This window comes from Lagenorhynchus albirostris, chromosome 5 (assembly GCF_949774975.1).
Source record: "Lagenorhynchus albirostris chromosome 5, mLagAlb1.1, whole genome shotgun sequence".
NCBI classification, from domain to species: Eukaryota; Metazoa; Chordata; class Mammalia; order Artiodactyla; family Delphinidae; genus Lagenorhynchus; species Lagenorhynchus albirostris.
The window spans coordinates 49,765,401-49,777,612 of NC_083099.1; the positions used below are offsets into that span (position 1 = coordinate 49,765,401).

Below are 12,212 nucleotides of genomic sequence, written 5' to 3' on the forward strand. Positions count from 1 at the left end.
GGGATTTGTTGAGAGGTGAAGCAAGAGAGACCATAGGAGTCCAGCAGGGCACCAGGGCTCTCAGACATGCTGTCAAACATGCTCTGGTCTCTGCGAAGTCCTGTCCTTCTTGTTGGCAACCCCGTCTCCAATTGCATTGTCTTCCTTCCCTCTGTAAGAGCCAACTACTACCATAGAATAAGTTTATAGTCTAAACTGTCTTCGCACTCCTATCCCTCAACCCCTAAGCAACCACTAATCTGTCACTTTTTATATGTATACATGACAAAGTATAGTGTTTTTATGTGCTTTTATTTATTTTATTTTAGTTTTTTGGCCATGCTATGTGGGTTGAGGGATTTTAGTTCCCTGACCAGGGATTGAACCCTGGGCCCACTGCAGTGAAAGCACTGAGTCCTAACCACTGGACTGCTAGGGAATTCCCTTTATGTGCTTTTAAATTTATATCAGTGGCATTATTCAGCACATATTTTGAAACTTCCCATTTCTTTTTTTTTTTTTTAACTGGGCCTTATGTAGATGGAGAACTAGTATATTCCTTTTTAAAAATTCTTTTTTAAAATATTGTCATAAACCATACATAACACAAAATTTTACAATTTTAACCTTTTTTTAAAAAAAAATTATTTATTTATTTGCTGTGTGCAGTCTTAGTTGCGGCAGGCAGGCTCCATAGTGTGGCTCATGGGCTCCTTAGTTATGGCTTGCGGGCTCCTTAGTTGTGGCACGTGGGCTTCTTAGTTGCAGCATGCGAACTCTTAGCTGTGGCATGCATGCGGGATCTGGTTCCCCAACAAGGGATCGAACCCAGGCCCCCTGCATTGGGAATGCAAAATCTTATCCACTGCGCCACCAGGGAAGTCCCCATTTTAACCTTTTTAAAGTGTACAATTCAGTGACATTTAAGCACATTCAGAATGTCATGCAACCATCCTCACTACCCATTTCCAGAACTTTTTATCATCTCAAACAAAAACTCTATACCCATCAAACAATAACTCCCCTCCTCCAGCTCCTCCAGCTCCATTCCCACTCCTCCAGCTCCTGGTAACCTCACTTACACTTTCTCTCTCTATGAATTTGCCTTTCTGTCTCTATGAATTTGCCTCTAGGTCACCTTTGTTTTTTTGCTTTTTTTTTTTTTGGTTTGTTTTTGGTTTTAGTTTTTTTTGGCCACACGGCATGGCTTGTGGGATCTTAGTTCCCCAACCGGGGATTGAAATCAGGCCCAGGGCAATGAGAGCATGGAGTTCTAACCACTGGACTGCCAGGGAATTCCTGAGGTCATCTTTGTTTTTGAAAGATAATTTTGCTGGGTAAATAATTATAGGTTGATAATTTTTTTTCATTCAGTACACTGTTTTGTACTGCATTGTTTCTGATGCAGAATCTGCTGTCATCTTTACCTTTGTTTCTCTTACGTAGTGTGTCTCTTTGGCTGCTTTTAAGATTTTCCTCTTTATCACTGGATGAAGCAATTTGATAATGATGGACCTTATTTCAGTTTTCTTCATGTTTCTTGTCTTGAGATTTGTTGGTCTACTTGGATCCGTGCGTTCATAGTTTTCATCAAATTTGGAAAAATTTTGGCCATTATCTCTTCAAATATTGTTTTCTGTCACCAGATTCCTCTTTCAGGGATTCCAGTTACATGTATATTAGGCTTCTCAAACTTGTCATAAAGCTCACTAACTCTCTGTTCTTTTATTTTTTTCCTTTTTCAGTCTTTTCCTCTGTATTTCATTTTGTATAGTTTTATAGCTATGTTTTCAAGTTCACTAATCTTTTCTCCTGCAATGTCTAATCTGCCATGAATTCCCTCTAGAGCATTTTTCACTTCAGAAATTGTAGCATTATTTCTAGAGATTAAATCTGGGTCTTTTAAAATATCTTCCATGTTTACTTAACATGCTCAATACCCATAGCTTCTGCACATATTGGATATAATTATAACTCTTTTAATGTCCATGTTTACAAGTTCTTATATTGGTGTCAGTTTGGGGTCAATTTCAATTGATTGATCTTTCTCCTGTTATGGGTCATATTTTCCTGCTTCTTCACATGCCTGCTTATAGTTGATTGGATTCTGGACATTTTGACGTTTGCCTTATTGGATGTTGAATATATTTGTATTTGTGTAGATATTTTTGAGCTTTGTTCTGGGATGCTCAAAAATAGTAACTTAAATAACCATTTAAGTTACTTGGAAACAGTTGATCCTTCATTGCTTGATTTCCAATATCTTGAACCATTTTTTTTTCATTTATTTTGTCTAGTTTTTCTGTTGTTTTAGGAGGAGGGTTAAATCCAGTTTCTGTTAGTTTATCTTCTCCAAAAGTGGAAGTTGAGGATGAGCAGCTTGATAGGATAGCACATGCTTCTGTAACCACTGATTTCCACCTCCCAGAAAAAGGAAGCAAGAAGCCAGAAATCTATTACTATCTGTTATGGGACCTAATATTGAAAGGATGACCACCTAAATACCATATTATTCTTGGAAAATTTTTGCAAATCTGCATTTTAAGCAATGCAACCCTTTAGGGAGTGGCTGTGACTTTCAGAAGTCTTGAACCCAGTATTCAGAGGCAGGGTGGCAGTAGGAAGGTCTTGGTGGGAGCACAGAGTGAATCTATAAATCTGTGGCAGGCTCAAAGATCAGGAAGATCTATCATCTATCTCTCATCTATCAGGAAGGTGCTATCTCAGGCAAATATTAAACATTGACAACTTTGGTTTCAGGCTGTGTTGATTCTTTCAAATGTGGGGCACTGAATTCAACCATATGCTAAAGTACCTAATATAACTAGTGTTATATATGTGTGTCATGTTCAGCACCTTGTGAAGTTATCTCATAAATAATTGGATCTTGCATATTTACCAAATGCCTTGAGGGCCACCGCTCTAATTTCTTTGTTTTTATAGGTGAAAAGAAAATGTAAATGCATTGAAAAAAGAGCAGGCCTGCTGGTTAATATACAGATTTCATTACCTTTAAATTCGTTGAACTGAGCAGATCTCACTCTGGGTGTATGCCTTTTTTAGGATATGAATTTGGACTTTAGTAATTGAGTGGGCTTTGAAACATAGCTTTCTGTCTCATTTTTGTTTCATGATGACTCTACATGGAATGTTCTGCTTCTGAGTTATGTGTCCTGCTTTATCAGGCATTAAGCAGTTGGCCTGAAAAGGTAATACCTGAACCAAAGACATTCAGTCCAATGAAAACAAAACAGATGTGAGTATACGCAATGTCAGTGATTAACTTGACTTTCACACTTCCTTGTAGTTTTTCAAAAGCATCCATCTCTAGGTACATACTGAAAGCAGATACTTGACCTAACTTAGGTTTCAACCAAGAGCAAGCAGATGCTGGCCTGGCAAAAGGACAGTATCTAGCAAAAGAGAAAAATTGATTTTTTAAAATATGGTTATTACAATACTTTTAACACTGATTAATTCCACTCATGGCTTTCAATCAAAGTGCAATATTAAAAGCCACACCTATAATGAACTAAGCATACTATGAGTGACTTTAAATACATGATCTTTAGCTTTGCCATTCTCTTTGCAATGTAGGTAATATAGCCCTTGTTTTAACATAGGAGAAAATTGTGATGGGATCTGGAGCCTGGGAGAGAACCTGTATGTAAAGTACTGCAGGACACCTCTTTGGGAGATTTTTGATGCTCCTTTTTAAAGTCCTGACTCAGGCATTTCCTAAGAATGTAATTTATTTTATATGATATTTATCTAGGTGATACACAGCTTGTAATGTCTGGCTGTTTTTCCCTTTGCTCCAGGAGCATGTACTATCTAATTAGGTTGATATGAGTTGAGAATACAACATTTTTCTCCAGCCCACAACTCCTTAAAGGCTTTTCTAGACCTTTGATGTCTTGTATATGCCAGTTAAGAATTTAATATTAAGTCAATTTTTTTTTTTTTTTTTTTTTTTTTTTGCGGTACGCGGGCCTCTCACTGTTGTGGCCTCTCCTGTTGCGGAGCACAGGCTCCGGACGCGCAGGCCCAGCGGCCATGGCTCACGGGCCCAGCCACTCCGCGGCATGTGGGAGCCTCCCGGGCCGGGACATGAACCCGCGTCCCCTGCATCAGCAGGCGGACTCCCAACCACTGCGCCACCAGGGAAGCCCTAAGTCAATTTTTAAAGTTATAAAGAAAACTTCAAAAACTGCATCCATAATCCTATCATCCTGATGCAGAATTGTGTTTATTTTTCATAGAGACTTGTAATCTTTTTAATGATCTTTTCTTAATTTAGTTGTTAATTTTATATGTACTTTGAATGTTTCCTTTGTGTTGTTTTGTGTTTATTTCTGAAGTTCCTTTTTTGTTTTCCTGTTTTATTTATTTATTTATTTAGGCTGTGCCGGGTCTTAGTTGCGGCATGAGGGATCTTTAGTTGTGGCATGCAGACTTTTTTTTCTTAAAGATTTATTTATTATTTATTTTTGGCTGTGTCAGGTCTTAGTTGCAGCATACGGGATCTTCTGTTGTGGTGCACAGGCTCTTCATGGTGGTGCATGGGCTTCTCTCTAGTTGTGGCATGCAGGTTTTCTCTCTCTAGTTGTGGCACATGAGCTCCAGGATGCATGGGCTCTGTAGTTTGTGGCACATGGGCTCTAGTTGAGGCGTGCGAGCTCAGTAGTTGTGGCATGCAGGCTCAGTTGCCCCGCGGCATGTGGGATCTTAGTTCCCTGACCAGGGATCGAACCCGCATCCCCTGCATTGTAAGGCAGATTCTTTACCAGTGGACCACCAGGGAAGTCCCATGCGGACTTCTTAGTTGTGGCATGTGGACTTCTTAGTTGCAGCATGTGGACTCTTAGTTGTGGCAGGTGGGCTTCTTAGTTGTGGCATGCATGCAGGATCTAGCTCCCTGACCAGGAATTGAACCCGGACCCCCTGCATTGGGAGTACTGAGTCTTACCACTGGACCACAAGGAAAGTCCCTGAAGTTCCTTTTTGTTAAGATACTCCCAGTCCTTTACAGATAGCATTTACTCAATTTTTGTCTCATCTCTTCTTTTTTCTGCAAATAAGGAAATCAGGGGTCATCTTAAAGAAGTGGTTTACGTGAGGTTGCTCAGAAAGTGAGGTGGTTAAGGTTTGGGATTTTTTAATTCATACTACTGCAGTAAAATCATCCTAACTGCAGAAGCCACTTGAACTGTGGAAGGCATAATTGCTGGGTGTTGAATTTGGTTCAATCTTGTAAGTTTTTTTGGAAATTTTTGTAGAAATAGGCCATTAGGACATTGCAAGCAGCTAGTGAGTCTAGAGAAAATTGGATTTAGTGTTTAAATTTTTTAAAAATCAAGATGCTTATAAGGCATTCATTGGTATCATTCATGTGTGAGATATATATATATATATAGAGAGAGAGAGAATGATATAATATTTCTCATTGTTTAGAAAACAATCTGAGGTGAGCTTAAATGTATTTGCCAGCTTGGACTCAGGTCCCTCACCTGGAAAATTAGAAATGAAGCATTCATTATATTTCAGATTCATTCTGTTCCTAGAATTCTTTGACTGTTTCAGTCTTTGGAATTAATTTAGTCAACTGGCTTGTTTTTCTTTTTTTTTAAGCTGGCTTATTTTTCTAACTGGAAGAGTAATTTGCACACTTATTGAAATGTGAAATTTTCATTATTCTTTTTTATGTTGCTTTTCTGTTTTTAAACTTTGGCCTGCACTTAAATATACTTCTATAGAAGCGAAAGTTATTTTTTAAAACCTACGTCAAAAAATAGAGTGTGGGCTTCCCTGGTGGCGCAGTGGTTGAGAGTCCACCTGCCAATGCAGGGGACATGGGTTCGTGCCCTGGTCCAGGAAGATCCCACATGCTGCGGAGCGGCTAGGCCCGTGAACCATGGCCGCTGAGCCTGCACGTCTGGAGCCTGTGCTCCGCAACGGAAGAGGCCTCAACAGTGAGAGGCCCGCGTACCGCAAAAAAAAAAAAAAAAAAAAAAATAGAGTGTAATTATGTGACTTACACTTTCATGTGTGTGGCAAATTGGGAGAAATTTGCATAAGTGAGAAAGTGAGTCTGTATAAAAGAATTGCTTTATTTCTTTGAGGCAAGTTAAGACAGACTTTGCTTTTGGACTGGAATATTACTTTGTTATCGAACTCACTTTTATAAAAATGCTGCAGTAAATATTTTTAAATAGCTTTATTGAGATATAATTTATCATTTAAAGTGTACAATTCAGTGGTTTTTAGTATATTTGTGCAGAGAGTGTGCAGCCGTCACCACAATCAATTTTACAACATTTTCATTGCTCAAAAAAGAAACCCCATGCTCATTAGCAGTTACTCTCTATTTCCTCCAAGTTCCTTCCCCCACTGTCCCCAGACCTAGGTAACCACGTATCTAGCTCTTGTTTCTATAGATTTACCTAATCTAGACATGATATATAAAGTATTAATACTTAATCCTTTTTTAATGGTTAATAGTCCATTGTATGCATACCACATTTTATTTATCCATTCATCAATTGATAGATATTTCGGTTATTTCCACTTTGTGACTATTATGAGTAATGTTTCTATGAACATTTCGTTACAACTTTTTGTGTGGACATATGTTTTCATATCTCTTGGATATATATCTAGGAGTGGAATTGCTGGGTCATATGGTAACAAATGTTCAACTTTTTGAGGAACTACCAGACTGTTTTTCAAAGCAGCAACACCATTTTACATTCCCACTAGCAGTGTATGAGGATTCCAGTTTCTCTGCATCCTCACCAACACCTGTTATTATCAGTGTACTGAGTATTGATCTAAAAATGGTATATCTGGGACTTCCCCGGTGGCACAGTGGATAAGACTCCGCGTTCCCAATGCAGGGGGCCTGGGTTCGATCCCTGGTCAGAGAACTAGATCCCACATGCATGCCTCAACTAAGAGTTCGCGTGCCGCAACTAAGAGTTCGCATGCTGCAACTAAGGAGCCCATATGCCACAACTAAGGAGCCCTGGAGCCGCAACTAAGGAGCCTGCCTGCCACAACTAAGACCCAGTGCAACCAAATAAATATTAAATAAATAAATAAATAAATATGCTCTATCTATGCAATCTGGTTGAATCATGTTGACCTATTTTTCAACTAGTCTCTTAAGATATCAACAACACTAAGACAAATATAAAGTCAGTATATGAGAGAACAAATAGCTTTCCTTTATAAAGGTAATACTCAGTCAGAAAGTATATTGGAAGAAAAGATTTCATCCATGTAATAACATAATTTTTTTAATCTAGGAATAAACTTTAAAGAAATGCATAGAAACCATATAAACAAAACTTTAAAAAAACCCCACATAAGTATACATATAGCTGATTCACTTTGTTGTACAGCAGAAACTAACACAATGTTGTAAAGCAATTATAATCCAAAAAAGATGTTTAAAAAACCAAAAAAACAATTGGGTGCCATAAATAAAACCTGAATAATGGGTTAGGGAGAAGGAACATAGAAAAAGTAAACTCCCTATAGATCAATCTGTAAAGAGCACAGTTCCCCCCCCAAATTCTAATAGGATCTTTTAGAAACTGGCAATTTCATCTGGAAAAATAAATGCTCAAGAGTGAATGGGGGGACTTCCCTGGTGGTGCAGTGGTTAAAGAGTCCACCTACCAATGCAGGGGACTCGGGTTCAATCCCTGGTCCGGGAAGATCCCACATGTTGCGGAGCAACTAAGCAATCTGCCACAACTACTGAGCCTGCGCTGTACAGCCCGCGACCCACATCTACTGAGCCTGCATGCCACAACTACTGAAGCCCGCACGCCTAGAGCCCGTGATCCGCAGCAAGAGAAGCCACCGCAATGAGAAGCCCACGCACCACAACGAAGAGTAGCCCCCGCTCGCTGCAACTAGTGAAAGCCTGCACAGCAACGAAGACCCAATGCGGCCAAAAATAAATAAATAAATTTTTAAAAAAGAATAAATGGGAAAATTCTGAAAAAGGAAATGTAAAGACGGAAGACTTTTCCTAATTCTTTATATTGAAAAACATCATAATCACAGATATAGAAGTAATAACAACTGAGAAAAAAATATTTGCAACATTTACAAAGGATTGCTTATCTCTAATATAAGATAATTAAGTCAAAAAGAAATAGATGAAGCATCTACTGAAAAAGGTGCAAATAGCTAATTCATAAATGACAAAAAAAGCTCAAGGATCACTAATAAAGAAACAAAGATTTTAAAATAAGACATCAGTTTTCATCTATCAGATTAGAAAATAGTTAAAATTTAATCATTACCTGTAAGGGTTAGGAAAAACACACTTGGTTGAGTGTATATGGCATAACCTTTTTGGAGTTACTATCATTCCAAATTTTGAAATAATTGTCAAAATTTTAAATGGGCACACTTTGAGCCAATCATTTCTATTTCTAGGAAAGTATCATGAGAAATTACTCAAGCACAAATATTTCAGTTCAAGAATATTTACTATATTATTCACTAATAAATAAGGACTGAATACTGATACATGCTACAACTTAGATGAACTTGAAAACACTCTAAGCAAAAAAAAATCTAGACATAAAAGACCACATATTGTGTGATTCCATTTATATGAAATGTCCAGAAAAGGCAAATCTGTAGAGACTGAAAATAATCAGTGGTTGCCTAGGTCTGACAGTGGAAGGAGAGGTTGGGGGGAAATGGGGAGTGACTGCTAATTGGAAGGGTTTTTTTTGAGGAGGGGTTATGAAAATGTTCTAAAGTTGATTATGGTGGTAGTTGCACAGCTCTGTGAATATACTAACGACCACTGAACTGTACACTTCAAATGGGTAAATTGAATGCTGTGTGAATTGTATCTCAATAAAGCTGTTATTAAAAATGAGTAGATTATATCTAGCATTTTTTAAAAAATGTGAAACATTACCCCCTCACGTAAAGCTTTTCAGAAGAGGTGGCATTTGTCCTGGGTCTTGTAAGATACACAGAATTTCAAGATTCACCTTGAAAGGTGGCAGGAAGGTGTTTGTAACATAACAAATCACCTCAAAGCCTAGTGGCTTTAAAAAAACCCACCCTTTTACTTTATAGTCTTTTTACACTTCTGTGAGTTGATTGGCTCTGCTGGTCTCACTTGAGGTCTCTCATGCAGTAGCAATTGGATGACATCCGGGTCTGGAGTCACGTGGAGGCTCACCTGGGATGCTAGCATAGTAGGTTCTCTTTCTCTCTCTCTGTAGTCTCAGGGCTTCTACTCTCAGAGGCAGCTGAACTTCTTACATGGTGACTTAGGGCTCCCAAAAGCAAAAGATGCCAGATGTTTATAAGGTGGAAGCCTAGAACTGACACAGCGCCACTCTGTGGCTTTTTCTTAGTTAATATAGTGCTAGAGCCAGTCCAACCATCCGCACCATCCATCTCCAGAACTTTCTCATCTTCCCAACTGAAACTCTTTACCCATTAATTTTACCCTATAAAGTTATTCTTTACCCAATAAATCCTCATTCTCCTCTCTCCCCCAGCAAATGGCAACCACCATTCTACCTTGTTTCTGCGAATTTTACTACTCTAGGTACCTTACTGAAGTAGAATCATACAATATTTGTCCTTTAGTAACTGACTTGTTTCACTTACCATAGTGTCTTCAAGGTTCATTCATGTTGTAGCATGCGTCAAAATTTGCTTCCTTTTTTTTTTTCTATTTTATATATACTAGTGTGTATCTGTGAATCCCACACTTCTAATGTATCCCTCACCCATCCCTTCCCCTTTGGTAACCATAAGATTGTTTTCTTTTTTTATTTTGGCTTCGTTGGGTGTTCATTGCCACGAGCACTTGCCTTAGTTGTGGCGAGCGGGGGCTGCTCATCGTTGCCGTGTGGGGGCTTCTCATTTTGGTGGCTTCTCGTTGCAGAACATGGGCTCCAGGCATGCGGGCTTCAGTAGTTGTGGCGCACAGGCTTGGTTGCTCTGCGGCATGTGGCATCCTCCCGGACCAGGGGTCGAACCCGTGTCCCCTGCATTGGCAGGTGGATTCTTAACCACTGCGCCACCAGGAAAGCCCCGTAAGATTGTTTTCTATGTCTGTGAGTCTGTCTCTGTTTTGTAAATAAATTCATTTGTATCATTTTTTTAGATTCCATAAATAAGTGATATATTTGTCTTTCTCTGTCTGACTTCACTTAGTGTGATAACCTCTACGTCCATCTATGTTGCTGCAAATGACATTATTTCATTCTTTTTTGTGGCTGAGTAATATTCCTTTGTATATACATATACCACATCTTCTTTATCCATTCTTCTGTTGATGGACACATAGGTTGCTTCCATATCTTGGCTGTTGTGAATAGTGCTGCAGTGAGCACTGGGGTGCATACATCTTTTTGAATTAGAGTTTTCATCTTTTCTAGATATATGCCCAAGAGTGGGATTGCTAGATCATATGATGATGCTATTTTTAGTTTTTTGAGGAACCTCCATACTGTTTTCCATAGTGGCTGCACCAATTTACATTCCTACCAACAGTGTAGGAGGGTTCCCCTTTCTCCACACCCTCTCCAACATTTATTGTTTGTAGACTTTTTGATGATGGCCAGTGTGACTAGTGTGAGGTGATACCTCATTGTAGTTTTGATCTGCACTTCCCTGATAATTAGCAATGCTGAGCATCTTTTCATGTGCCTGTTGGCCAACAGTATGTCTTCTTTGGAGAAACATCTGTTTAGGTCTTCTTCCCACTTTTTTTTTTTTTTTTTTTTTTTGCGGTACGTGGGTCTCTCACTGCTGTGGCCCCTCCCGTTGCGGAGCACAGTCTCCGGACGCTCAGGCCCAGCAGCCATGGCTCACAGGCTCAGCCGCTCCGCAGCATGTGGGATCCTCCTGGACCAGGGCACGAACCCGTGTCCCCTGCATCGGCAGGCGGGCTCTCAACCACTGTGCCACCAGGGAAGCCCCCCACTTTTTTTTAATGTATAAATTTATTTACTTTTGGCTGCGTTGGGTCTTCATTGCTGCGTGCAGGCTTTCTCTAGTTGCAGCGAGTGGAGCCTACTTTCTGTGGTGCATGGGCTTCTTATTGGGGTGGCTTCTCTTGTTGTGGAGTGTGGACTCTAGGCGTGTGGGCTTCAGTAGGTGTGGCACGTGGGCTCAGTAGTTGTGGCCCATGGGGTCTAGAGAGCTGGCTCAGTAGTTGTGGCACACGGGCTTAGTTGCTCCGCCGCATGTGGGATCTTCCCAGACCAGGGCTCAAACCTGTGTCCCCTGCATTGGCAGGCGGATTCTTAACACTGCCACCAGGGAAGTCCCTTCTGCCCATGTTTTTATTGGGTTATTTGTTATTTTGATATTGAGTTGTATGAGCTGTTTATATACAACTTCCTTTTTAAGACTAAATAATACTTCTTTTGTATGTACAGTCATCCCTTGGTGTCCACAGTAGATTGGTACTAGAGCCTTCCAGGGATACCAAAATTTGGTTATGCTCAAATCCCTTAAATAAAATGGTGTAGTATTTGCATGTAACCTACGCATATTCTTCCATATCCTTTAAATCATCTATAGATTACCTATAATACCTAATACATTGTAAATGCTATGCAAATAGTTGCCAGTGCATGGCAAATTCTAGTTTTAGTTTTTTATGAACTTTCTGGAATTTTTTTTTCAAATATTTTTGATCCGAGGTTGATTGAATCCACAGATTCAGAACCTATAGATATGGAAGGCCAACTGTATATACCATGTTTTGTTTATCCATTCATCTGTTGTTGGACACTTGGGTTGCTTCTACCTTTTGGCTGTTGTGAATAGTGCTGCTGTGAACATGGGTGTACAAATATCTGTTGGAGTCTCTGCTTTTAGTTCTTTGGAAGTATACCCAGAAATGGAATTGCTGGATAATATGGTAATTATATGTTTTATTTTTTGAGGTTGTTGCATCATTGTACATTCCCACCATCAATGCACAAGGGTTCCAGTTTCTCCACATCCTTGCCAACACTTGTTATTGTCTGTGAATGTTTGTGTGTGTTTTACAAAACCTTATGGGTTTGAAGTGGTATCTCATTGATTTGCATTTTCCTAATGATTAGTGGTGTTGAACCTCTTCTCGTGTGCTTGTTGGCTATTTGTATATCTTCTTTGGAGAAATATCCTTTGCTCATTTATTTTCGTCATTGTAGAGTTGTAGGAATTCTTTACATATTTCGAGT

At 39.3% G+C, this 12,212-nt stretch overlaps 1 protein-coding gene across 9 annotated transcripts in view; it reads left to right on the forward strand.

The window, feature by feature from the left end:
- Positions 1-12,212, forward strand: part of PRKCI (protein kinase C iota) — a 79,870-nt gene that overhangs the window by 22,819 nt on the left and 44,839 nt on the right. Inside the window, exon 4 of one of the 9 annotated variants that reach the window (XM_060149978.1) lies at positions 9,917-10,067. The exons of 6 other annotated variants lie outside the window; for them this stretch is intronic. In XM_060149978.1, coding sequence (XP_060005961.1) covers positions 9,917-10,067 — 151 coding nt within the window. Of the gene's footprint in view, positions 1-3,217; positions 3,236-9,916; positions 10,068-12,212 lie in introns of those variants that run through there. 2 more of the 9 variants (XM_060149984.1, XM_060149986.1) reach the window with 2 other exon arrangements.